Genomic DNA, 27,034 nt, shown 5'->3' with positions numbered 1-27,034 from the left:
TAACTCATCAGAGGGTAGGAGGGAAGAAAATACCTTTTTGATGGTGTGTAAAAGATCCAGGTGCCCACATTCTATTGATTGTTTTAAATTCTCAGAACATTTATGGCCTGTCCTTTTGCAGGAAGTCTGACTATGTTTTCTCTTTTAAAGAACAAAACCTTTACGTACATTGCAACAAACTCTTGTAACAAAAGTAGAACCTTGTGCAAACAATATTTAAACTGCCCTCAAATAATAAGATCTAACTTATCGTGAAAGTTTCACTGGTAGGTTGAAAAAGTTACCAATGTTTAGTAACTTAAGTAGCTCTAGGTTAGTCAATGTACAGTAATTTATTTCCCTGCTAGAATACTGCTCTGCTCTTCCTCAGGTCGTGCAAAACGAGGTGGATGTCCCTTGCTCAGACTTGAGGCCAGTATGACCAGCAGGGCTGACTAGATAGTCTATGTAGGGCACAAAAAAGGCTACAGCCCTGGGAGAGGTGTGCGAGACCCTGCAAACTGCGTCAGAAAAGCTATCGGTTGGGAACAGTACATGTTCAAGCATGGTCGGTGGGCTTGTCGTCCTGATGTTCGCTGGTCCTTGCATCGGAATCATTACCATTGACCCACAGCATCCCTTTCTTAGTGTATCCTAGAAGAGGACCTCTCACCACGTCCTTTGGACCAGCATCATGTGGTGGTGTTACTGTCTGTCCCCAAAAGATGAGCGGGTGCTCCTTGTGAGTAGAGCCTGCCTTTTGTGATCTGACTTTACGTCTCATGTCTCTTCCTCAAGCGCAAGTGTGAAAGACGATTTTAGCGAAGGCGGTATCGCTCAGTTGGCTGTCTCAACTCTTGTGGTTTGGTCAACTCACTTCCCCTATAGGAGGGTGTGGTCTGAATTGGGCCAGCTGCAGCAGGTCCAGAGTTTCTTCAATAATATCTTGTCCATGAGGTTTCACGTTTTCTACAAATAGTGTTAACCTCTTACATTGTCACGGTCACAGCTTATGGTATTAGTGTGAAAGTTGACATGCAATGATTTTTTTTACCACTTAAACATTAATTTGAAATATTTGAATAGCATAATCGGATGCAAGACCGTTAGCGCCCCAGTGCTATAACTGTGTTTTATCACATTCGTCTTTCTGTCACCTCCATGTTCTGCTCTCATGCAAAACTGCTCCTTCCTCTGAAATTCCACGCGACCAACATTTTCTCATATTATCAGGAGCACTATTAAGTAAGCGTTGTGTGTATGAAAGGGTAGAGTTTTTTTTTTTTTTGGTCCGTGGAGAAGCAGTTTCAAGGAAACCAGTAAACATTTGAGCCTACTTTAATAGGCCTGAGTCAACTATTGAAGCACTAGTGTAGGCCAACTCTGCAATTAACAGCCTACTATGCTCTGCAACAAGGCATGTAACTTTTGGGAGGTAGCACTCCTAGCATTTGCGTGAACAGCTAGGTAGACATCTGGGATGTACTTGGACTGCGACGAGAGTAGGGCAATTTTGAAGCGATTGCTATTATCTAAGAGGATGGATTTTGCACCAGTTACTGTTAGCGATCCCAGTTTTCACCCAAAAACAGTGTGGCACTCACTCTAAAGGTGATCATGGCCTCAGTGATTTCTTTGTCAAGATTCTGTTCAGACTGAAGTTTGCTTCAATGATGGTGATGTCCCTCTCCTGCCCTACCCCCGTGAAGAGTGGCCTGGTTCCTCCTAGACTTTGGGATCCAGACTGTCAGACATGCTGAAAGCCTAAAAAGTGGTGGTGTTCCAGAGTTCCTCTAATGACCAAGGAAAGGAATTCACTAGCTCAATCACAGAAGTCTCCTGGGAAGACCTAAACAGGTCTTGAAAGATTGGGTTATTGCCTCTAGGGTTATACCCTAAATGCAGGAACAACTGGAATTTCCTACCAACTATGTTGTGCAGGACAAAGTTATTTGTTAGCATAGCCCAAAGTCTGAAAATGTCTATAAAATCCTTGAAGGTGCCTGAAAGTAACTCATTCAACCTGTAGAAGCTCTTCCACCGAGAATCTTGGCCAAATTGATCTCAATTGGTGAAACTCACTTCATATATGATCAGCAACCAAGTTCTGCTTGAGGAGCTCAAGAAAATCCAAAGCTTTTCTTTTCCCACTGGGATAAGCTTCTACAAGTAGTCTGATCAGGTGGGTTTGTGGCTGGTTGATCCCAGTCCATGTGAAAGACCCATAGAAACATGATTTTTTTTTTTATAGCATTTAACTCCTTCGATAGGCTTCAATAGCCTAAGACATGTAGCAAAGGCTTTCGCTGAGGTACTCTACATATGAAAAGCGAGCCCAGGGGGCCTCAAGGAGCCTTAGTTTATATTCGTAATGTTGATTACTGCATTTGGAGTGTTGCGGAGCCTCACAACTGGACAAGCCTTCATCTCCCTTCTTCTTCACTAACTGCTTCCTTGCAGTACGACAAAGAAACTTATTTGTGTTAAAATTGATACGGCCATAGGGCCCTCCCATCAACCCCAGGAACCCTGCATCTTGTTCGAATGTGGCTTATCAGTGGTTGTGATAACTGTGTTAAGGTGTCACTCATTTACTGGTTGTGAGGAACCCCAAGGAGGTAATTCCAGGTAGGGCGGTGGACTGCCCTGCTTCCTTCTGAAATTCCAAACCTGGATTCACACACCTTCGGGTGAGCGGGAGGATAGGAAGAGGTGGGGGGGAGCAATCCTGATCAGTGTAGCCAAACGTACCCTAGACTGCAATATTTTAAGAAATGGCTCTGTTCAGGACATGTTTGTGGCTGGCTGTGGCTCTAAGATACAGTTTGTAGTAACTTTTAGTCAACTATTTGGTCACACGGTGGGGTGTCTGTGAGATACTTTGAAGGGGCTTGTTTTTGATAAGTGAGGAGGTGAAGCACCAAGCTGTGAGTTGTAGACAAACGCAAAGAGGGTAATTCTGTAGGGTTATGGCTATGACCCAGGTTTGCACATTACAGTGTAATACGCAAACCCCCTGCATCTGCTCTTGGTAGATGTAAGTTGTCGGCATGTAAAGTGTGATGAGTGCTGTGTGCTGCCACAAATTTATGATTTCAAGCAGTTACGAGGCGGTTTGAGTGCTCTCTAAAAACAAACAATAAAAGTAAAATTTGTATTTGGGCATCCTGGCATTGAGCAGGGCAGGCATGGGGATGTTGTGTCAATCTCTTCAGTGAATCTGTATAATTTGCCAAGTTAACGGACACGTTATTTGCTAAAAGCAAATGTTCACTTGTGATTCCTAATCGAATCGTCCTCGGTTTTATGCCAGGTTTTGAAGGGATCTGGAGTCTCAGGAGCTCAGGCATCTTCATTGATACAAGGCTGTGGTTAGTTTACATCTGAGTTTAAGTCAACAGATGTTTGTCCATCTGCTCATGGTACTTGAGGGCACAGCAAATATAACCAGCACGTCTCTTTAATTAACATTCAGCCAGCTTCAAAAGTTCTGTCGCGAGTCTTTGAGAATGTTTTAGAATTTTTTTTGTCAGCTGATTTTATATTTAATCAGTACAGTATTGTTTACAGGTGACATGTGCTCCCACATCCCTGTTATAATCAAATTTGATGCAATGGTTTCTTAATTGGTATAAATGTTTATCTTCTCTGTCAGTTGAGCCTGCCAGAGACTCTTGCATGTAGGAGCATTGATAGCAGCGGGGAAGGAAACAGTTACCAGGAGTTGATCCTCCTCCCTAGCTGGTAAGATGGATCAGTGATGAAAAGCTAGACCTTGCCATTGGTGCGCTTCAGGATTTTGCCAATAATCGCCCAGCATTCCATCACTCTTGGTCATTGATTCTTGAATGGTGGAGAAGTCCATCTCTTCTCTGTAGCACTCGTTAGAACAGATATAGGTGTGGCGTCCTGCCTTATTGGCCTGTGGTTCTGTGGAGATGATCGCCTGGCCTTTGGTACTCCAAGACCTCCGTTATTTTCCACATCTATACTGAGAAGAAAATTCCTACCCCCCAACAGTCAAAGTACAAGACTCCTGCTCCTCCACTTTGGATATTCTCCAACATGTGCACTTCTATTCCACAGTTCGTGGACTGCTGTACGTCTGTCCGTGCATGGCGACCACCAGCATAACGCAGCACAACTCTTTAATCTCATGCCTCCTGCTCTTTCTGCCTACGTGGCTGAACGGGGAGCATGCATGACTAGGAAGATGAATAGCCCGTTAAGATCTACCATTTTGACTGCTAAAATGCTCTTTTGAGTGCACTTCATGGCCACAGAGCCGGGACAGTGCGTTCTTCCTTCTGCTGTTCTAGATGGCCAGAGCGCTTGTAGATAGTATAGGGTGCCTTTGATCCGGGTTCTAGGTCTAGAAAAATTGTTGTTGACTTTGTAATTTCCTGGTCTTTGAAGCTAAATGCAAACAACAAAAATAGGAAAACTTGCTATGTGGTCTTAAAAGAAAATTGGGAAGAATTAAAGTGCGTTGTTAAAGGTGACCAATATCTTGCCAGTGGCTTTTTACTTTGTCAAACAGTTTCGTTCCATTCAACATGAATAGCAACCTTAGCTAGGGAATCCGAGTATGAGACAACGGGCATGAGTGGTTGGAGTGGAAGGTGATGGTTGGGAGGGCACCATCTTCATGTTTGCTTCGACTGAGCTCTCAAAGACCCTAACTTATTTACCAAGGCTCCATAATGAATCCCTGGCTCGCCTTCGGTGGCTTGATGCATGCATGGCTGCCTTCTACAAACAAAACACGTGTTATATGGAAACTACTAGCCAACCGTACAGTTTAGAACTAAAGAGCGCAACAGTCCATACTAACATAGACTGGGCCTGCCTCGGCTGATTTGTAAGCTACCGCCTTGATCTTCTAGGTGCTTGGTTTCAACCTCCTCTGGACTTTCATTACTCTTTGAAGGAAAGAGTCAGATCCTTCAGAGGCCCTGCTACCAAAAAAACGACCTTTTCATCTTCTGAAACTTTCTGCATCACCATTAGAGGTTTGTGTGAAGGCTAGGATGGCCTGCTTCCAAGAGAAAGTGAATTGTCTCAGCTTCCCCAGTTGGAGTTACACCAGCCCTCAGAGCCAACCTGCCAGTCATTGCGCCTGTATTATTATTCTTTAAAAAAATCTCTAATGTAAACCTTAAAATTGGAACCTCGAAAGAGGACAGTGTGAACAACAGGGATATTTCACAAGTTGTATGTGTGGTCCATCCACAGAATGTCTTTTACTAGGATGAGCCACACTTTGACTTTTCCAGGTACCCATGCGCAGGTGTGATGGATATTTGTGCATTGCACTTTGGTGAATGTGGGCGGTGGAGTGTGGTGTCCATATCTTCTGTGGGTTTATTCCATAGTGGTGCTTCATGGGGAGGCGGAGGAACTGCTATGATGATGATTGCAAGTTTAGTGTTTCGAGGGATTGTTTGGCCCTTAATCATGGAAGTGATGTATCGATGAAAGTTGAATAAAGCAGTTTCACCCTTGCAGTTCTGGTGATTCTTTCAATTCAACTACTGCTTTTCAGCCTGTTTGGAAGAGACACACTTTGAATGCATATCTTCCCTTCATGTCAGCTGTCCATGTGGACGTGAGCACATGGGCGCATTAGTGCTTCGTCTTTCAACTGTAGTTGTTTTGTTGCAGAAACATGCAGTTTTCGACAGGACTTTACCCTCTACCTATTCACAAATTATTCCATATGCCGTTTCATGCACTCCATGAGTTTTCAGATCATTTTTGCAGGTTCAGTTATTGTGAAGAAACACTTTAAATGAACGTTGACAGTCTGCATCAATTTTACCCAATATTGTAATACAACCCTACTGCCCTTTTCACCTACATTGAGAATGTTCTCACAGCAGACCCTTCCCCAAAAGTTATTCTTTGCAATATTTTGTCTGCATCGCTCACTCTGAGGTGGTCCGGTGTACCGTAATGTATCTTGAGATAGTTCCACTCAGCACATCCTACTTATGAACTAAATGTGTATGGTGGCAGAGTGAGCCATCCCCATGCCTTCCGAGAGTAGCCGTCTCTGGGTGACCATCTCGGATCACATCCTCAGTTGTGATCACTTGAAACTTTGCCAGAAGCTTTGCTTTCATCAGCTCGCAGCTCACTCTGTTGGGTGATTGCTCCTCACAAGGTTGGAACAAGAGTCCCTTTAGGCTTATGGAAGTAAACATTAAAATCTGGCTCCCTTAGTCCAGAAAGCTCCGGTCTTCTAGTGCCCACTGTCCTCGCATGCTCGACCAGGAACACGGTTCCTGTCTGACCGGTCCAGTTACTGGGAAAGGATATAGAATAGAGGATGTTTTTTATCATGATAAGGCTGCTTCTCTGGCTGAAAGAGGGCTGCACTTGCTTTAAGGGGTACGTAGGGGTTCATAATTTGAAAACATGGGTTGCAGCCTTTCTCGCTCCATAAGGCAGTAACTGCTTGTACTGTTGTTAATGGTCGAAGTATTGAAGCAATAGCTACATAACACCTTCATATTCGCCCTTTACAATTGATGAAGTTACATTCACTTCTGTTTTCCATGTGCATGTTCTCTGTGCAGATTGTCTACCAGACTGGAATATTTAGAAGGAGTCCATGAGCGATACCATGAATGTTGTAAGGTACGGTACCCCTAAATGCTTGTCTGTACGACTTAAGGAATGGACCTCTGGCTCTGTTGTGAGTTCTCCTTCAGTGAAGTCTTTGTTACAGTTAATAAATGGACCCTTTGAAAGCTTGCAGCTGGCTGTTGAGCAGTGGGGTTTGAAACACGTATCCCTGCAGAGGACCTATTTACTGAGTCATTCTCTCTCTTTGCAATCAGTTGGTTGTGAAGCCTCATCGGTCATTTATTGAGGACTCTTCCCTCAAGTGCTGCAAAGTGGCCAGAAAATGATGTTGGCACTTTACAAAGCCATTAAATGAATGACTAAATGCATTTATTGTTTTATGTCATGTGGGGCATTGAGACCTGCAGAACAATTTCCACGTATTCCCTCCCTTGATAGCAATCTTTTGTGTGTTAAAGTCGTTTATCAGACTAGTACTGATCCTTCATTGCTTTTGTCATCCATTGCTGCCCTTTGACCTCTGAAGCAATGGTTTTTCATTATTATTTGCTGTAGTCATCTTCCACATTATCCAGACACTAGGAGTTCCCAGATTTTGTGCTCTTCCACACACAACCTTCTACATTTATTCCATTCCCTGGCGCTCATTAGAAAATATTGACCAACTCGTTAACAAATCCTTTAAGACCGGCAAAGCAGGCTTTGCATTTTTCTTGAAATGTTCCTGAAAATGCCAATTACTCTGTCCTGTCCCCATTAGAGGATTGTATGATATTGGATTGTGATGTTGTTGTGTTTTTCTTCATGACCTTGCGTTCTCTTTGCAGGTGTGAATCATGTCTTACCCATCATGGCTGCCACCAAAGAATGCCGGAGAGCCTGTTGGTCAAGTGACCGCACGTATGGAGACAACCCCGTCTTTTGGGGTACCCAGTATCTCCATCTCCACACAGCAAACACCAAAGAAGTTCGCACCCGTAGTTGCACCGAAGCCGAAGTACAATCCGTACAAGCAAGGACAATCTGAGGACGGCGATGGTAAGTTCTTCCTTTTCCACACTGGTGTCCAGATTTGCGTTAATTGTCCGGTGCAACGTGTAGGGGGCACTTCACAGTTGTATGAAATCTATTACTGTTCAAGGCTATTAAGATTGAGCCCTACCCAAGTACCAGAGTAAAACATTAGGTTCTCTGTTCCGAGGATATACAGAGAAGGTAGGGGTTGAGGCCATGAGTTCTACCCAACACTTCAGTCTAAAAAGGATGATGTGTTTCTCATCGTGTGTTTAATTTATTCAGGGAAACTTAGTCTTTCCTCAGTTTTGCTTTCTTCCTCCACTGATGCTGCTTTTTAGGGTCGAGCCGGTGAGTGCATGCATTAGCGCATGCATCTTGCAAGCGAGACGCTGTTGTGTTCCGTATAGGGCTTGGAAGCCCACCTGTCGCTCACCATTTGTTGGTTTGCGTGGCACGCTTCCTTACAGCCTCGTAGTTCGACATTTCTGTTCCTCTGTGTGGAGCACGGAACAAGCACTACATGATTTCAACTAAATTAGTACCTGTCCGCTGCTCCTGTGATTGAGATATAATTTTGTTCATTGTAACTTCTAGTGCCCTGCAAACAGAAGACTTGTGACTGTCAAAAAATGTGCCAAGCAGGACAAACAAAATTGCAAAGTTTGATTTTTTTTAAAACTTTCTTTCTTTTATTTTATCATCTTTTTTCAGTTTTGACTCATGTTTTCTTTTGTTTTTGTTCGTGGACCTATTGTCAAAAGATGACAACTTGTTCGAAATATGCTATACTTATTCAGAATGTCTTTTTGGCGAGTTGGCTGTCTTATTTTAATAGAACTGCAGGATTTCGGCCAGCGAGTCATCTTCAAAGTTGAGCTAGCAGATGAGAAGCTGGTCACAGAAGCTATCTTCTGGAGGGCTCCGAAGCCCTTAGGTTTTAGCAGAGGCCCAGGGTTACTGCTCATTGTACCACAAACCCTTAGGTTTTAGCAGAGGCCCAGGGTTACTGCTCATTGTACAACAAACCAACAGTCGTGGCTTATTTGGCGTGATGCTTTCACAGTCTAAAAGGTAAATCAGTTCAACTTTAAAAAGAAGTATCTTATGCTTTAAAAGTAGTTTTGTGCAGAATAACACCTGAGATTGGTGGTGGGGGGGGGGGGGGGGGGTTGGAGGGGAGGGGGGAAGGCTGTTTCTGCCGGTCATCACTAGATGGATGGCCAGCTCTCTTCACAACTAACTTCCACCCTATCAGAGCTAGCGATAGGTGGACGACTCCATCAATCAAGGATTTATAAAGCACAGCAAATCTCCCATGAGGGACTCAAGGCGCTGGCTTTTGCTAGATGCTTCACAGTGCTCTGTTCATTAGGACAGCATGTCTTGGCTCCCTTTCTGAATTCCCGGAGCGATGTGGTGTTCCTGAGATGCAGAGAGATGGTCGTTCCAGGCTTTGGCCACCAGGAGTGAGACTCTTAACCTCGTACCAAACACTCTGCTCCACACCCCTGCCCAGACCTCAGTGTGTTCGGGCTGTACCATGACCACGCATCTTTGAGTCACCCCAGAGGGTAGATGATGAGAGCAGAAGGCCGGAGATGTAAAACAGAACGTAGGTCCAGAGTTTGACTGTTTGAAATGGGCATTTATACCTGTTCTTGAGCACACCGATGAAGGCGCTTGGCATAGCTCATCGACAAGGAGGTGCAGCTTTGTTCTATGACATTGCACAAAACGCAGCCTGCCCCCCCAGCTGGCCTCTAATCACAGTTGTGATGCGAGCCCACTTGTGGCTCATGTACATTTAGAAACGAACAGAGTAGGCAGCTGGGATGACAGACCGACCGTAGATATTTTTATGAACTTATCTCAAGAACATTTTCATCTCATCTCCCCATTACCGTCGTAAGGTCGAAATGAAGTGTGCACGGTCTGCACCGCTTGAATCCGCAGATATCGTCACATGGCGTTGGCGCTGACTGGCCTCCATTTTTAAAGCCCCTTTCATCTTGCTTGATCGCCTTAGTCTCGTCACTCTCATGCTTTAAGTTAAACATTGTCACCCTTTGCAAGGGATTTGTGAGGTTTGCCAGGCCAAAAGCGCAGATGTGGTTTCATTCCTGGAAAAGAAAATGTAGCCTAATTCCAAAATCCTCTTTGAGCTGAAGAGTTTTCAGGTTACATATTGATGTACTTGTTTGTATGGAGCGTTTTTTTAATCTAACTGGACTAAGGATGAGTGCTACGTCAGATCTCAGGGGGTAGCACATTTCCCAACATAGTCACTTGACAAATATTTGTATTGACTTGGGACACATCTTAAACATTTTTTTTATATATTTATTTTTAGGTCTGGCGTTAGCCAAGACCTTTTGACTTAAAAATTATATTTACTAAAACAGGCTTCAATCCAGCTCTTTTTCGCCGATGGGGCAGCAGGAAGGCCCACTTAGGCCTTTGGTAACTTCAGTGTGACTGACGGCATTCTGCCCTTTCACCCACAAAGTGGTTCCAGTCAGTGCCCAGGACTGCTATGGCCGCTTTTTCAGACCTCATATATATATATTTGCCTTTCGCTACTGTTTTCTTTTCTAATTTAGATAAATTGCATGCAGTTTTGAGATGGTAAGTTTAGGACTCGGCCTTGGTGTGTAAGGTGGTAGTGCCCGTCAGTCCTGGAACACAAGTCACTGCCCCCATTTAAGGATGCTCGGTTACCCCTTCGAGATGGGTATCGTATGGGCACAAACATCCATTACACTTGCGTGGCACAGCCTGTTTGTAACATGGCTTCAAAGCTTTGTTTACAGTGTAGATCTAGGTACAACCAGCATGTTCATGGAGAGAATGTTTATTACTGTAAGATGGGGGTCCTAGGGAGCCGTACATGGATCAGTCGACAGAAACCAGGTTGTGATGGGGGGGCAGCTTCTACTGGGTATCTTTCCTTTGTTACTGCAGTACTGCATGCCAATCTGCCTCCTGATAAGGTGCTGCTGGTACCCCAGATGGGTGCTTCTTTGGAGTCTGTTCTTTAGGTCCTGATACCATGAGATTAGTAACAGATAAACTGGAGTCCACCGCTGCCAAGCCTCGCCACCCCATAAGCACCAGATTCCATCCAGAGGATGTGTCTACAATGGGACTAAAGAGGGCGTTTGTAAGACATTCATTGGCCAGACTGAACCCACCTTGATACCCTCTGTTCACAAACCACAATAAGAGGAAAATACATAGAGAAGTTGTCCAGTCTCATTGGTACCAGATTATATCTCAGATGGCAGAAAGTCTCGTTTCTGGAGTCCTTTGAGTTCTTCCTTTTTCACTACTTTGTCAAAGGGGTAATTTGCAAGTCCAACCAGAGTAGAGGACTCTGCATCAGATTATTGCCCTCCCTCATTTATTTCCACATCTTCTGGTACATTTGAGGAAAACCGGCGACTGCTTGTTTTTCAGATGAGCATTCAGTTGTCTGTCTCTCAATATTAATGTGTTGGTTCTGGTTTAAGTCCACTAACTGGTACCGCTCCCTCTGACAAGATGGTCTGGACACCCTTCCTGCAACTGTCTCCAGAGCAGCCAGCAAAGGAAGTCAGTGGCTTGGCCACTGTGGATGCTCAGGATACTAGACATTAACCCAAGAAGCGCCTTGCTACTAAGCCACCGTTCGTGAAGAGACAGCCATAGAGGTCTTGAGCTGAAGTTTCAGTAAGTGCTTAAGGCTTGCAGACTAGATGGATACTCACCTTGAGATGTATGAAGGGCTGAACTTTAATATCGTACTAAACTTTAAGGTCCTGTGCCTTAGACTGTGCAGGGCCAGGGTTTGATTTCTGATGTCTGAGCCACCTTTATGTTGGGATTTTTTCAAGGCCTTCCTTCAAAGAGCAGGCACTCTGAGCTGGGCAGAGAACACTTCCCCACTGTTGTCTTCAGTGATGCACCTTTTGTCGTGATGAATTCACCAGCCCAGTCTTCAGCAGTCACAGTGACATTTGGAAAGGACATATGTCCAATGTTTAAACCTTCACTAGTCATTGATAAAGTCTGGAGCCCTAGAATCCCACGGTCAGACGCTTCCCTTCAGACAACTCAATGTAGTATCCATCATGCAATTCTAGATTCCCTAGGACCTGACCTTTGCCCCTTAGACCAAGCAATGTGGTATCCATCTTGCAAGCTAGATTCCCTAGGACCTGACCTTTGCCCATTAGACCAGTCAATGCCTTGTGCACCATGCAATGCTAGATTCTCTATGACCTAACATTTGCCCCTCAGACCAATCAATGTAGTATCCACCATGCAATGCTACATTCCCTAGGACCTGACATTTGCCTCTTAGACCAGTCAATATAGTACCCACCATGCAATGCTAGATTCCCTAGGACCTGACCTTTGCCCCTTAGACCAAGCAATGTGGTATCCATCTTTCAAGCTAGATTCCCTAGGACCTGACCTTTGCCCCTTAGACCAGTCAATGCCTTGTGCACCATGCAATGCTAGATTCCCTATGACCTAACATTTGCCCCTCAGACCAATCAATGTTGTATCCATCATGCAATGCTAGATTCCCTAGGACCTCTAGGCGCTTCATGCTCTTCTTGTTGAGCTCTAGGTGCTTTATGCTCTTCTTGTTGAGCTCTAGGTGCTTCATGCTCTCCTTGTTGAGCTCTAGGCGCTTCATGCTCTTCTTGTTGAGCTCTAGGTGCTTCATGCTCTTCTTGTTGAGCTCTAGGTGCTTCATGCTCTTCTTGTTAAGCTCTAGGCGCTTCATGCTCTCCTTGTTGAGCTGTAGGCGCTTCATGCTCTCCTTGTTGAGCTGTAGGCGCTTCATGCTCTCCTTGTTGAGCTGTAGGCGCTTCATGCTCTCCCGTGGAGCTCTCAGCGCTTTATGCTCTCCCGTGGAGCTCTCAGCGCTTTATGCTCTCCCGTGGAGCTCTCGGCGCTTCATGCTCTCCTGTGAACTCTAGGCCCTTCGTGCTCTCCCGTGAACTCTAGGCACTTCATGCTCTTCTTGTTGAGCTCTAGGTGCTTCATGCTCTTCTTGTTGAGCTCTAGGTGCTTCATGCTCTTCTTGTTGAGCTCTAGGTGCTTCATGCTCTCCTTGTTGAGCTGTAGGCGCTTCATGCTCTTCTTGTTGAGCTCTAAGCGCTTCATGCTCTCCCGTGGAGCTCTCAGCGCTTTATCCTCTCCCGTGGAGCTCTCAGCGCTTTATCCTCTCCCGTGGAGCTCTCAGCGCTTTATGCTCTCCCGTGGAGCTCTCAGCGCTTTATGCTCTCCTGTGGAGCTCTCAGCGCTTTATGCTCTCCCGTGGAGCTCTCGGCGCTTCATGCTCTCCTGTGAACTCTAGGCACTTCATGTCCTTCCATGGGCGCTTGGCACGTCTTGTTCTCTGCAGTGGGTGCGCTCTCAGCTCCTAGAGGTGCTTCGTCAGAGTCCTCGCTTGATCCCCGCCCTAATTAGGATGGAGCATGGCCGGGGTGCTGCAAGAGCTTGTTTACAGCTCCTGCCTCTACGAGAGCCCTTCAGCCGGGCTGCAAGGAGGCACTTCTGAAGCGACCTCGGCAATTAGACCCACTGGAGCTTGTAAACAAGCTCTTCCCTTCAGCCGCGCCCAGAGCTGTCCGAACATGAGCAAGCATTGGAAGCTGGGACACTGGAGACGTTTGTACACTATTTAATTGCAAGAAAATAACACGAAATAAATAAAAAAAAGTTGCCTCCTTATCCTGCGAACTGTGCTTGCAGTGAAACATACATTAAAAAATCACCGTTGAGTTTAATAATGGCAGGGTGTGGGCGCCTCCTAGCAGCTGGGTGTAGTGGGACAGGCATTGAATCTTATTTTAATTTTTTCCTTTCAAAGCACTGATTAAAACTAAGTGCAGGTACTCGACAAATTAAGCCACGGATTGAGGATTGAGTTTGAGGTGAAGGTTGGGGCGTGGCTAGGGGCGGGGCTAAGAGAAAAACACTTAACAAGATTGAGACTCTCAGTGCACAATTGTGCACGAGGATACCGAATCTGGTATCTGTATTATTTGTGCATGTGCAAAGGGATGTTTATGCGGTGGTTTTCACCCTTCAGACGCGTCCAGATTGCTTCTGCACTTATGGTGCATGAACAGCATTTGAATTTTCACTCGTGCACAATAATGTGCACAGTCTGAGTTGAAACCTAGACCAGGGCGTGCTCGGATCCCCTTCTTGTGGGCAGATTTCGCTTCTTTGTCTAGATTGTTCCGGTTTGTTCAGTAATGGTGCTTCCTTTAAATTACCTTTTGTAATCCCCCTGAATTCAAGAATGTTTACTCACCGAATGTGGTAGTGGGTGGTTTAACAGTTACAAAACACTTAAGTACATTGATGTAAAGTATTTGAAGAACAAAGTCAAAGGCTGTGGAACTCAATGTGGTGACTAAGAAAATAAGCATTGATGTTTTAGATGTTTATTTATCCTATTTTGTTGTAAGCCAACAGTCTTCATTGCAAATTTGAAATCATATTCGTTCTTCCTTCTGTGTGATTTTATTTGTATCCAAAGAGCCCCAGATCCTCTTTTAAATATTTAAAATGAATACACATAATTATCGTTTCATTTTCCTTCAACATGTAACTTTATATGAGGGCAAATAGTATTTCAATAAATTTTGGTGCCAAACTACTTCTTAGAAAAGAGGAACCCCTTGAAGTGATGCATTTGATTAAATTAAAAAAACTACACTTTTCCCATCTCCTTTTCCCTAATTTTTCCTTCTGCTCGCTTATCCTTTCCTTCAGTCCTTGGGATGAGAAAAAACACATTTGCCATTGACAAATTTTTTTTAAAAAAAAATAATTGCTAGAGCAAAGTTCTGTCCCCTTACACTTAGACTCTCTTATTAGGATGGTGACAAGATCAGGGGAACGCTGTCACTCACAGTGGAAAGGGGCCAATGGGTGAGCCGGGTTGACGGATCGCCCGCCCCCGTGCTGTATCCGGTGCAGGCAAAAGGTGAATGACGGATGAACCGATTAAAATAGACCCGTGACTGTGTTCCCACAACGCACGAGGCTTAACCCAAGCGATTAAGATTCAGTTCCGAGTCCTACAGCCACTGGGTTGCACGATAAGACAGCTGAGACCTCAGTAATGGGTCTGACATATTCAACTCTTCTCGGTGTGAGATGAGGCACTGTGCTGTTGAGGTCTGGTCACCTTTCAGCTGGTCCACTCACCACATTTTGTATCTCTCTGCTGTCCTTTTAATGGTTTATCCCGCAAGCAAGTGAACAGAATTTAAGCATAACTGAATTGCATGCAGGTAAGTTGTCCCTCATTGCATAACGAAGTTAGTGATGTACGGTTCAGTCACAGTCCTGGGGTGTTTCAAAACATCCTGTTTCCTTTGCTGGGGAGCAGTGGTTCCCCACCCTTTGACACTCCTGAGGACCCCCACTTAATCATTACTGGAATCCGAGGACCCCCAAACAATTTTTACGCTTTAAGTTTCAAACATTAAAACAGTAATTCGTAAAAAAATACACAAACAAGTACACATCAACAAATAAACTATTATTTCATATTGAAAAAATATGCAAAAATCAAAACATTTTAATGGGAAGGTTGGCGCTGCGTCTCAGTGACTAACTTTTCAATGTTTGGGTTTTATTTAGGAAAGCTGAATCCTTGTGTCAGATTCTACATTTCCCAAGCAGTATTTTGTATTGACTTTTTAGGTAGATAAAATCTGATAAAGCGTTTTCACATAAATATTTGGTGGTAAAAGGAAGCAACACCATAAGGGCCTCATCTCTCCAGAGCCTCCTTCTCATTTGTTTTATAGCACCACTCATACCAGTGTAAGGTTTTGAAGCGCTTTATAGGGGCGTGTAATCTGCATTAATAGGTATTTTTCTAAGAGTGCTTGGTGTACAGAAGCACAAACTCAGGATTCAGAACACAACACAGTGGTTAGCGTTGACTTTAATAATAAGAATGTATTTCTGTGCAAGAAGCGTAAGGATAATGAAAGACTGGGAAAAAACATAACTTTCTAATTTGTGCCGTGCAGTTTGCATGCAGCTCTTTGCAGTTCGTAGCTCACTGTGTGAGATTACAAATGTAATTTAAGAACTGAACAATAACAAAAGAATCGGTCACAAACGCAGTAACCCACTGAGCATTGCACCTAAAAAAAATACTGTGCTTTGCATGATACATGTTCTATGCAGCAGGTATATTAACCATTTGCGCTGCTGTAGATGAGTCCAAAGTGCCACCAGACAAAACTCCCATCTCGCTCCAACAGGTAAATTAATCACAAGAGGTGTCTTGATGCTTTTATTTTTGCCGTAAAGCTGCTGGACGTAAAAGGAACTTTGCAGTGCTTTTAAAACTGCTGCACAAATGAAGTAACAACTATAAAAACACCCAGCTCCTGACCCAGGCCTGCGGACCCCCTGGGAATGTGTCACGGACCCCCGAGGGTTCCACTGACCACAGGTTGGAAACCGCTGCTGTGGGTGGTGCTCTTTAGAGAGTGGTAAGTGTTGTGGGTCAGTTTAAGATTTGGCCCTGAAGCAGCAACTGTTATCCACCATCTTAACGACTTGGGCAAGGTTGAGCTCCTGTGAAGGAAATGGAATGATTGATGTGAAGCTACAAATCTGCTGGTCATGTTAGCTCATAGGGGTTGTTGCTTAAATCCACTTTTTGTCCCAGGAAGAATCTGAGCACTCTTGGTTTGAGGCCAGAGCCAGAAACCATTGCTCCTACGCCTTAAGGAGTACAGCTGAGCAGATGGATTTGGCGCATGTCCTGATACGTCTGGCTGAGTCTCCATAGCTTCACTGTAGAAGATGGTGGCCTGATCTTGGAGAACAGGTGCCTGTTTATGTTAAAGTTTTACCTGCAGCAGTTTAAGCGTTCAGTGAAGGTAAAGATTCCAGTACGGGGAAATCCTGTTAGAGTGCGCAGCATTGGTAGCTCTCCAAGGGTCTGATGTGAGCCAGGTAGCCCCGGCTCCCGTCAGCCCACCAACCTCATATGCCAAGGACCTCCACTGCTCAGCACGCCAGCTTTCTGTGCCTCTGCTAAGAAAACGTAAATTTTAGCGGGATGAGACAAACTAAATAAAACTACAAGGAATGAATGAATATAGGCATTTAGGAGGTGGCGTGTGGAGTTTTGCATCTTCTAGATATGCTGTGAACTGTAATGTTTCAATTCTCCCTCCTTGAAATGAGTGTCTTGTTAGTGTCTTTCCAGGAAGCACTTCCCCTCTTGCTTCACAATAAATGTGGCCCCCACAGCTCACAGCAGTGGGTAACCTCAGGAAACGAGACACCAGGCTCTTCCGCTCTGTTACCAAGAAGACTATTTATGGTCACTTGTAGTTCTGCAAAACACACATTTAATTTCTCATAAAGGACGTATAAAACGGGGTGCCCGAAATTCAGCGCTTGTTGCTCAAGCTCAATTTTCCTGTCAATACAGAAACACCAGACGCGTTGAGAAACCTCTTATTACGGTAGATCACCTCTTGAAGTACTGAGTTGCTACACCCCTGAGGAGGAGAAAGTTTACTGGAAGAAGCGCAGATCTTGAGCGGATATTGGGAAAAGATGAAATCCGGTTTATTTCCTGCAATGTATTGCTTCATCACGAAGTTCTTTAGTACAAACCTCATTGCGAGCTGCAAACCTAGTGTAGGTGCTTAGTTGGCCTGTAGCGATGTGCTACGCGGCTGCTGGCTCTCGCGAGAGCCACCAGCGTCGTGTCTGGGAGTGACACTGTACACCTGGACTGTTTCTAGGTTTTGCGTCACAACTTTCTTTTTAATTAAATTACTTGATGACCTCGTTATTTTTAATGGTCTCTGGGTGCCACTCCACCCTGACCATCGATCTCTGTGTGAGTGGACTATTTCCTACATTTTTGCCTCCTTTTCTTTACCTACGTGTCGTGTTAACAGTCCCTGCACTTCTGTATCTGCATAGGTTGGAGCCACATTTCCTTTTGAACTCTGATTTTTCTACGTGTTTTTGCAGCTGTCTGTTCACTTCCTCTTTGAGAACTTGACTGAGTCTTTTGTTGTCTTGGTCTTTCCTTTCTTTGACTTCTAAGAACCTGTCGGGGAAAGGTCTTCTAAGATGAATGAGTAACCTTCATATTCTACTACTTGCCTAAAGGAAAGTATATTGTACGTCCTGGAAAAAAAGCCTAGTGATTAAATGCAAGGTGACTAGCTTCTGTCCTGTAGCATTCTGGCATGAAGTGCAAAGGCTTTGGCACTTTGGAGGTCTCAGAGGAGACGTCACAAGAGGTTAGGAGGGCAGAGGGACATCCAGGCCTTAACTATTCAGAAACCCTCCCTGGCACGCTACCTCTCCCTGGAGTCCAATTCTACAGCGTTGAGCTTGTCCATGGCTACCTCAGTAACCCCGGGAAAGGCTATGGACATTGTCATTTCCACTTGTGTCTAGGAGTATGATGTTAGTCTTATGAAGAGCCCAACCCTAATGGTAAGGACATAACTTTGTGGTAGAGACATTATATACACCTGGCTCTAGCCACGTTCACTGACTTGTCATTCTCCGGCTCTCCGGTGTGTTTGAGACATTTCCAAAGTCAGGACTTTGTTGTTGCCAGTTTCTCAGACTGAAGAATGATACAAGTCATCCTTCCGTGCCGTGATAGCCTTCGGAACCCATGGATGATCTACAGGACCTGGAAGTAGAGCTTAGGAGCCTCGTGGAGAATGGTAGCCTTCCATTTGCTGTAATTGGATCAGCAATAGTTTGTTTATTTTTTTCTGAAAAGTGCAGGTTCCTCCTTACTGAGCACTTCGGAGTGATTCTTTGTAAAAGGGGAAGGAGGCCGTTATGTTATCATCAATAGTTGTACAAATGATTGAACTCACCTAGCCAACGTTGAATGGGTGATATTTACACCAGATCTTACATTTTTCCCAGGTACTTTAGAAAAACTATGTCCTTTTCCACGAGGAGTGTTCTTAGCTTCTCTTTCATGTGATTTTTTTTTTTTTCATTCAGTACTCTGCTGGTCTCTGGGAGTGTTGCATAACCTTTGACCTTCAGGTGGTAGTTCATGAGCTCCCTGGGGCATTTCTTAAATCTTTACGCCACCAAGTTAGGAGCATAGACCCAACCACTCTTATCTTGAGAGGCTCTTCCCTCAAGTTCAGACGTGTGCCCAGGACAGATCTCTCCTAGGAGAAAGAGTTGGTTTGCTAAGATGGCTGGGGGACAGGGGAATAGATCCTGCAGGGACCAGGCACCCCACTTGGCTCTCTTCCTGATGAGGACGGCTGATCTTCGGGCTCTTAACACTGAGTGATGATTCCTTTTTTGGTATTTTACCCACTTTTCACATGAATTTGCTCAAAAGCCACAGGTTTTGATAGTGGAGTCTTAAATATTCACGTTGTCTCATGATGTGGCAAGCAAGAGAAGCTGGACTCTTCCCAGGAGTTGACCCCCATTTGTTAGGGTCGAGCCTGCGAGTGCCTGCGCTAGCACATGCGTCTCGCATGCAAGACGCTGTTGTGTTCAGTAAAGGGCTTGGAGCCCGCCTGCCGCTTACCATTTATTGGTTTGCGTGGCACTCTTCTTTACAGCCTTGTAATTCGTCAAGGCACGCCTGGCAACATTTCAGTTTCTCTGTGTGGAGCAGGGACCAAGCACTAATTGATGGAACTTAATTAGTGCCCGTCCGCTGCTCCTGACGTGATTGAGGTACTATTTTGATCTAACTTCTAGTGCCCTGCAAACAGAAGGCTTGTGACTGGCCAAATGTACCCAGCAGGACAAACAAAATTGCAAAGTATGTGTTTTTTTTTGGTTTTGTTTTTTAAAGCGAACTTTATTTTGCCAAGTCTTCTTTTCTCAGTTTCTTCTCATGTTTTCTTTTGTTTTTGCTTGTTTAAAACATATTATGGGGACGCCCATATGTTCAGTTACCTCAGTAGTGCCAAACAGAGCATTTAATCATGGGTACCCCAATATGCCATCGGTGTCCTCTTATGCCAAATGTTTATACAATATGCTTATGCCATAAATTTGCCGTCGTGACATCAGCATACAGTAGCGACTCATGTTAGAAAGTGTCTCTAGTACGAGGGCCAGCACTTTGTCACGGATGCCTCTCCCAGCTGTAATGATTGTCCTTCCTTATGCCAACAAGTGCCTACAATGCGACTGCACTATCATTTAGCCACTGGTGCCCCTTATTCCTCTACTGTGCCAGTATCAGTAGTTTGCCAGAAGCCGGGCCAGTGGAATTATGCAATTGAGTGGCTGTGGCCATTTTCGCGTAATTGTAGATTTCCGCAAGGTCTGTCCTGCAGCTAGTCCCTGTGGCCATCCAGCCAACCAGATGTTGTGCACTGCCCTTTGCGTATGCACGGCGGAAGTTGGCAGTGGCCTCCCTGGATGTGAGAATACGTGTGATAGGCTCTATCTGGAGGTAAGAGTGGCTAGTCAGAGTGTCCGGGTGTGAGTTTGTACATCCGTCTTTTAGTGGATGTATCCGTATGTGCACAGGTCTGTGATTGGGTGCATCATGGTATCAGTGGGTCTGTGAGTTGGTGTGTGACAGTCTGAGTGGGTGTGAAAGTGAGTGCGTAACTGGGTGCGTTAGGATCTGACTGGAGCTGTGAGTGAGTGCATGAGGGCCTGAGTGGGAATGTGAATGGGTGCATGAGGGTCTGAGTGGGTCTGTGAGTGGGTGCGTAAGTGTCTGAGTGGGTCTGTGAGTGGGTGCGTGAGGGTCTGAGTGGGTCTGTGAGTGGGTGCGTAAGTGTCTGAGTGGGTCTGTGAGTGGGTGCGTGAGGGTCTGAGTGGGTCTGTGAGTGGGTGCGTGAGGGTCTGAGTGGGTCTGTGAGTGGGTGCGTAAGTGTCTGAGTGGGTCTGTGAGTGGGTGCGTGAGGGTCTGAGTGGGTCTGTGAGTGGGTGCGTAAGTGTCTGAGTGGGTGTGAGTGGGTGCGTGAGGATCTGAGTGGGTCTGTGAGTGGGTGCGTAAGTGTCTGAGTGGGTCTGTGAGTGGGTGCGTGAGGGTCTGAGTGGGTCTGTGAGTGGGTGCGTAAGTGTCTGAGTGGGTCTGTGAGTGGGTGCGTGAGGGTCTGAGTGGGTCTGTGAGTGGGTGCGTAAGTGTCTGAGTGGGTCTGTGAGTGGGTGCGTGAGGGTCTGAGTGGGTCTGAGAGTGGGTGCGTAAGTGTCTGAGTGGGTCTGTGAGTGGGTGCGTGAGGGTCTGAGTGGGTATGTGAGAGGGTGCGTAAGTGTCTGAGTGGGTCTGTGAGTGGGTGCGTGAGGGTCTGAGTGGGTCTGTGAGTGGGTGCGTAAGTGTCTGAGTGGGTCTGTGAGTGGGTGCGTGAGGGTCTGAGTGGGTCTGTGAGTGGGTGCGTAAGTGTCTGAGTGGGTGTGAGTGGGTGCGTGAGTGTCTGAGTGGGTCTGTGAGTGGGTGCGTGAGGGTCTGAGTGGGTCTGTGAGTGGGTGCGTAAGTGTCTGAGTGGGTCTGTGAGTGGGTGCGTGAGGGTCTGAGTGGGTCTGTGAGTGGGTGCGTGAGGGTCTGAGTGGGTCTGTGAGTGGGTGCGTGAGGGTCTGAGTGGGTCTGTGAGTGGGTGCGTGAGGGTCTGAGTGGGTCTGTGAGTGGGTGCGTAAGTGTCTGAGTGGGTCTGTGAGTGGGTGCGTGAGGGTCTGAGTGGGTCTGTGAGTGGGTGCGTGAGGGTCTGAGTGGGTCTGTGAGTGGGTGCGTGAGGGTCTGTGAGTGGGTGCGTAAGTGTCTGAGTGGGTCTGTGAGTGGGTGCGTGAGGGTCTGAGTGGGTCTTTGAGTGGGTGCGTGAGTGTCTGAGTGGGTCTGTGAGTGGGTGCGTAAGTGTCTGAGTGGGTCTGTGAGTGGGTGCGTGAGGGTCTGAGTGGGTCTGTGAGTGGGTGCGTAAGTGTCTGAGTGGGTCTGTGAGTGGGTGCGTGAGGGTCTGAGTGGGTCTGTGAGTGGGTGCGTAAGTGTCTGAGTGGGTGTGAGTGGGTGCGTGAGTGTCTGAGTGGGTCTGTGAGTGGGTGCGTGAGGGTCTGAGTGGGTCTGTGAGTGGGTGCGTAAGTGTCTGAGTGGGTCTGTGAGTGGGTGCGTGAGGGTCTGAGTGGGTCTGTGAGTGGGTGCGTGAGGGTCTGAGTGGGTCTGTGAGTGGGTGCGTGAGGGTCTGAGTGGGTCTGTGAGTGGGTGCGTGAGGGTCTGAGTGGGTCTGTGAGTGGGTGCGTAAGTGTCTGAGTGGGTCTGTGAGTGGGTGCGTGAGGGTCTGAGTGGGTCTGTGAGTGGGTGCGTGAGGGTCTGAGTGGGTCTGTGAGTGGGTGCGTGAGTGTCTGGGTCTGTGAGTGGGTGCGTAAGTGTCTGAGTGGGTCTGTGAGTGGGTGCGTGAGGGTCTGAGTGGGTCTGTGAGTGGGTGCGTGAGTGTCTGAGTGGGTCTGTGAGTGGGTGCGTAAGTGTCTGAGTGGGTCTGTGAGTGGGTGCGTGAGGGTCTGAGTGGGTCTGTGAGTGGGTGCGTAAGTGTCTGAGTGGGTCTGTGAGTGGGTGCGTGAGGGTCTGAGTGGGTCTGTGAGTGGGTGCGTGAGTGTCTGGGTCTGTGAGTGGGTGCGTAAGTGTCTGAGTGGGTCTGTGAGTGGGTGCGTGAGGGTCTGAGTGGGTCTGTGAGTGGGTGCGTGAGTGTCTGAGTGGGTCTGTGAGTGGGTGCGTAAGTGTCTGAGTGGGTCTGTGAGTGGGTGCGTGAGGGTCTGAGTGGGTCTGTGAGTGGGTGCGTAAGTGTCTGAGTGGGTCTGTGAGTGGGTGCGTGAGGGTCTGAGTGGGTCTGTGAGTGGGTGCGTGAGTGTCTGGGTCTGTGAGTGGGTGCGTAAGTGTCTGAGTGGGTCTGTGAGTGGGTGCGTGAGGGTCTGAGTGGGTCTGTGAGTGGGTGCGTGAGTGTCTGAGTGGGTCTGTGAGTGGGTGCGTAAGTGTCTGAGTGGGTCTGTGAGTGGGTGCGTGAGGGTCTGAGTGGGTCTGTGAGTGGGTGCGTAAGTGTCTGAGTGGGTCTGTGAGTGGGTGCGTGAGGGTCTGAGTGGGTCTGTGAGTGGGTGCGTGAGTGTCTGGGTCTGTGAGTGGGTGCGTGAGGGTCTGAGTGGGTCTTTGAGTGGGTGCGTGAGTGTCTGAGTGGGTCTGTGAGTGGGTGCGTAAGTGTCTGAGTGGGTCTGTGAGTGGGTGCGTGAGGGTCTGAGTGGGTCTGTGAGTGGGTGCGTAAGTGTCTGAGTGGGTCTGTGAGTGGGTGCGTGAGGGTCTGAGTGGGTCTGTGAGTGGGTGCGTAAGTGTCTGAGTGGGTGTGAGTGGGTGCGTGAGTGTCTGAGTGGGTCTGTGAGTGGGTGCGTGAGGGTCTGAGTGGGTCTGTGAGTGGGTGCGTAAGTGTCTGAGTGGGTCTGTGAGTGGGTGCGTGAGGGTCTGAGTGGGTCTGTGAGTGGGTGCGTGAGGGTCTGAGTGGGTCTGTGAGTGGGTGCGTGAGGGTCTGAGTGGGTCTGTGAGTGGGTGCGTGAGGGTCTGAGTGGGTCTGTGAGTGGGTGCGTAAGTGTCTGAGTGGGTCTGTGAGTGGGTGCGTGAGGGTCTGAGTGGGTCTGTGAGTGGGTGCGTGAGGGTCTGAGTGGGTCTGTGAGTGGGTGCGTGAGTGTCTGGGTCTGTGAGTGGGTGCGTAAGTGTCTGAGTGGGTCTGTGAGTGGGTGCGTGAGGGTCTGAGTGGGTCTGTGAGTGGGTGCGTGAGTGTCTGAGTGGGTCTGTGAGTGGGTGCGTAAGTGTCTGAGTGGGTCTGTGAGTGGGTGCGTGAGGGTCTGAGTGGGTCTGTGAGTGGGTGCGTAAGTGTCTGAGTGGGTCTGTGAGTGGGTGCGTGAGGGTCTGAGTGGGTCTGTGAGTGGGTGCGTGAGTGTCTGGGTCTGTGAGTGGGTGCGTGAGTGTCTGGGTCTGTGAGTGGGTGCGTAAGTGTCTGAGTGGGTCTGTGAGTGGGTGCGTGAGTGTCTGAGTGGGTCTGTGAGTGGGTGCGTAAGTGTCTGAGTGGGTCTGTGAGTGGGTGCGTGAGGGTCTGAGTGGGTCTGTGAGTGGGTGCGTAAGTGTCTGAGTGGGTCTGTGAGTGGGTGCATGAGGGTCTGAGTGGGTCTGTGAGTGGGTGCGTGAGTGTCTGGGTCTGTGAGTGGGTGCGTAAGTGTCTGAGTGGGTCTGTGAGTGGGTGCGTGAGGGTCTGAGTGGGTCTGTGAGTGGGTGCGTGAGTGTCTGAGTGGGTCTGTGAGTGGGTGCGTAAGTGTCTGAGTGGGTCTGTGAGTGGGTGCGTGAGGGTCTGAGTGGGTCTGTGAGTGGGTGCGTGAGGGTCTGAGTGGGTCTGTGAGTGGGTGCGTAAGTGTCTGAGTGGGTCTGAGTGTGGGAGAATTGATTGAAAGAGACAGAAAGAAGGAAATTGAGAGGGAGATTTTTAGGCTTTGATGTCTAATGTACTTAGAATGAGTTATTTGTCTCCAATTTAAAATAAAAAAATGTCTGTTTTTAAAAATAAAAAAAATAAAAAAAATAAAATAAAGGAAATTAGTCCAGATGTACTCAAACCACCAAAGCTCAGTGTGAAGGTCTGCGACCTTCACCCTGAGCTATGGGGATTTTATTTATTTTTAGGCCTTTACAGGTTTTCTGGGACCATGAGGCCCTACGACCTACTGCGGCCACTTACGGCTGAAGGCCATGTGTGGCAGTGGTTGGGTTAACGAATAGTAATAAAAAATAGTTTGTTAAAAAAAACCTTATAAATTCACTGAAAAAACAAAGGTTACAGGAATGTTAGTTAGGATATAGAATTTTTAAAAAAACATAGAAACTCACTTAAAAAAAAAACAAAGGTTACGGTTAAGTTCTAGTTAGGCTCACATTCTAAACGTACCAAACTATATAAATTCATAAGGAATGAGTTCCATTAACCTACCTTGATAGCATGAGGAATGTAATTGCAAGCTCGCATCTTCAGAAATTAAACTTTAGATTCCTCGTAATGAGTATCAATCTGGGTCTGTGCTTCTTTATGGGAGGTGATGTCTTTCGGGGGATTCAGTTTCTTGGTTAGGATGAATCATGGTATTGTAGGGTATTTCTCAGTGGAAGAGCTGCGTAGTGTGTTGATTCTCTTTTCATCGGTGAAGGGAAAAGTTTGGTGATAAAGGAAAGAATAAACTCTGCTTTAGGAAGTCTAGCAGCTCTTTGCAGAGTATCCTCTGAGTAGAGGAGGACATTTCCATATACAGCTGAGTATCCTCACCATAGATTAGTAAGAACCGGTGGAGTGTTTCAGAGGAGAGCCAAGTGGTTCCATGTTCTCTTCTAGAAGATAATCTTCTACTATAAACTTTTTGAGTCCCATTACCAGGAACATTTGCAGCCAGGATAATGTCTGACACTTGGCAAACATTATGGAGATCCTCGGTCTGAAGCTCCTCCTTGTGATGCAGAGGCCTGGATGAAGTTAGTCCAGTTAGTATCACAGAAGAACTCGTGTCTTTGAGGAGGAAAGTGTTAATGGATTCTGAGAAGTGAGGGGATTGTTAAACCTTGGCAGTGGTCTTTAACATCACAATAGAAGTGATTTTTCCGACAAATGACCACTTGGGCATAGTTTTCTGGACTGGCTGATAGTGAATTTAATCCCACAAGAGAGAGTTTGATCTTTTTCAATCTATTCCAGTCCCATAGCACGATTTGTCCCAATCAAATGTGGATTATTGAATAGCAGCAGTGGGACTGTTCTGGGCACTAATACTCCTGGCATCCCGAATCCATCAGTTTACTCTTACTGGATTGGAGAGCCTGTTTGGTTAAAATACTTCAGGGATGCAAGTTCTTTGGACTGTTTCCCTGGAATCTGAACCAGTAGGTCTTGAACCCACAAATGTGTACAGTTTACACCCAGACATTTCTTAAACAGATGATTGGCTGTACCACATTGAAACATGAATTATATTCCTTTGTTTAGCACTTATGTTTAAAAATACTGGTAAGTCCAAATGTTTGAGAGCAGCCGAACACTGTCCAGAAGTATAGCTAGAACAGTGGGTTCCAGATTATGTAAAATCCTAATGCCTGGCATGTACAATTTGGTTTAGGGAAATAGTCAGGCCGGATAATTTTTGTTGTCCTGATGTTTGTAATTCTGACCCAACAGCTTTCTGTAGTAAACCTTGTCTGGTCATCCCAGCTGCTCCTGAAGAGACAATAGATAAAAGAAGTAACTTTTTCAATTAGTGCAGTAGTATTTGTGAGCCTGGGGTACTTCTCGATAAACTCTGACTGCCCATCTTCACAAGAAAAAGCTTCCCAGGGCTGAGTCTGCCTCTTTTATCCTGTCTCTGTCGCAACCTGGAATGGCGGTGATCTGGGAAGTTACGGTGACCACTATTGATGTTTAGAACAAATTGCTCAATGTATTTATCCCGCTCCTATAGTGGATGCTGTAGGCACACTGTTGCCTCTAGTAATTAATTGTGAATGCCATGTTTTGCTCTGCCCGTTTCAGTTATCGATATTGAAAATGTCTCTCATTGATTCGGGGAGGAGGGGGGATAAGTCATGGACAATATTTTCACTTGATATTGGTCAGGTACCGTTGGTTGTTATGCATCGCAAGACGGTCTATGTACCTTATCGGGCATGGCAGCTATGCTTACTTTTTTGCGTCATTAACAATTGTAAGCACATATTAAGACAAAGTATCTACTTAAAAAAAAAAAAAAAAAAAATCAACCTGCTGTGTTCTTACTAAAATTACCTACATCTACAATTTTCCATCTGTTTCTGACCATTTCCCTGGTGGTGGTTTGGTTCATGCTCCTGAGTGAGCTTGCTCACCCATTCAGTAACTAGTTCACCTTCTCTAAGTAATTGCTGCGATACACAGTGTGTGGTCAAATTTTGCAACACACCGATATAAAATATTCTGAGATGTTTAGTTGATGGTCCACTTGAAGTTTCTTCTCACTTTGGTCTGTAAAGTGCAGCTTGAAGCTTCATTCTGAATATCCACGCGCCCTTTATCTGCAGCAGTGTGATGATCACCATGGAGACGTATGATCCGAGCTCATGCTGTCCCGCCTTCGCACGGTTTCCTCTGCGTGTATTACTTTGCCTCTATGATGGGAATGCAAACGGATGGCTGAATTCATCACTGTGTACACCGTGGTAGGAACACATCTATTGCGTAACATCGAGTTCAGCGGATACATACAAGTTCCTTCATATTCTGTACGCCGTATTAATTTCTGCAATCAGTGTTCAGATGAAGCTCACTGACATTGTTGGGACCAAATTACACAAAAGGTGATGTCAAATATTTAGCTCTAATATATTTCTTAAGGCCAACCCCAAGTCAGTTAAATCGCGTGTGGTCGTAGGATGAGAACGGAGAGCCAA

General features: G+C 46.3%; 1 protein-coding gene across 3 annotated transcripts in view; it reads left to right on the top strand.

Moving 5' to 3' along the window:
* The window catches only part of LPP (LIM domain containing preferred translocation partner in lipoma), a 657,734-nt gene that overhangs the window by 321,126 nt on the left and 309,574 nt on the right, over nt 1-27,034 (top strand). For all 3 annotated transcript variants that reach the window (XM_069212799.1, XM_069212797.1, XM_069212798.1), the window contains one exon: nt 7,398-7,608. In XM_069212799.1, the coding sequence (XP_069068900.1) occupies nt 7,407-7,608 (202 nt within the window). In that variant the 5' untranslated portion in view covers nt 7,398-7,406. The remainder of the gene's footprint in view (nt 1-7,397; nt 7,609-27,034) is intronic.

This window comes from Pleurodeles waltl, chromosome 11 (assembly GCF_031143425.1).
Source record: "Pleurodeles waltl isolate 20211129_DDA chromosome 11, aPleWal1.hap1.20221129, whole genome shotgun sequence".
NCBI lineage: Eukaryota > Metazoa > Chordata > Amphibia > Caudata > Salamandridae > Pleurodeles > Pleurodeles waltl.
Note: the sequence above shows the minus strand (reverse complement) of the source record. Positions and strands in the feature narration are given on the sequence as shown.